This window comes from Penaeus monodon, chromosome 27 (assembly GCF_015228065.2).
Source record: "Penaeus monodon isolate SGIC_2016 chromosome 27, NSTDA_Pmon_1, whole genome shotgun sequence".
NCBI classification, from domain to species: domain Eukaryota; kingdom Metazoa; phylum Arthropoda; class Malacostraca; order Decapoda; family Penaeidae; genus Penaeus; species Penaeus monodon.
The window spans coordinates 37,090,690-37,090,891 of record NC_051412.1 but is presented as its reverse complement, the minus strand read 5'-3'; the positions used below and the strand labels follow the sequence as shown (position 1 = coordinate 37,090,891).

The window sequence follows — 202 nt, the reverse complement described above, 5'->3', positions numbered from 1 at the left end:
GGCAGATAAGGACGTCGCCGCCCCGTTGCAGTCAATGGTTTTCTCCTTCCATGTGTACCGCAAGAGCGCGCCCAATGGCAAGGTGTCGGTGTATGTAGGTCGACGGGATTACACCGACCACCTCACGCATGTCGACCCGATCAGTAAGTGCTTGTTTCGGGGTTGGTCCGTGGGTTGTTTGTGTTTCTTGGTGGCTTGAATG

At 55.4% G+C, this 202-nt stretch overlaps 1 protein-coding gene across 1 annotated transcript in view; it reads left to right on the top strand.

The window, feature by feature from the left end:
- The window catches only part of LOC119590512 (arrestin homolog), an 87,402-nt gene that overhangs the window by 28,812 nt on the left and 58,388 nt on the right, over positions 1-202 (top strand). Inside the window, exon 2 of the mRNA XM_037939161.1 lies at positions 1-143. Coding sequence (XP_037795089.1) covers positions 35-143 — 109 coding nt within the window. The 5' untranslated portion in view covers positions 1-34. The remainder of the gene's footprint in view (positions 144-202) is intronic.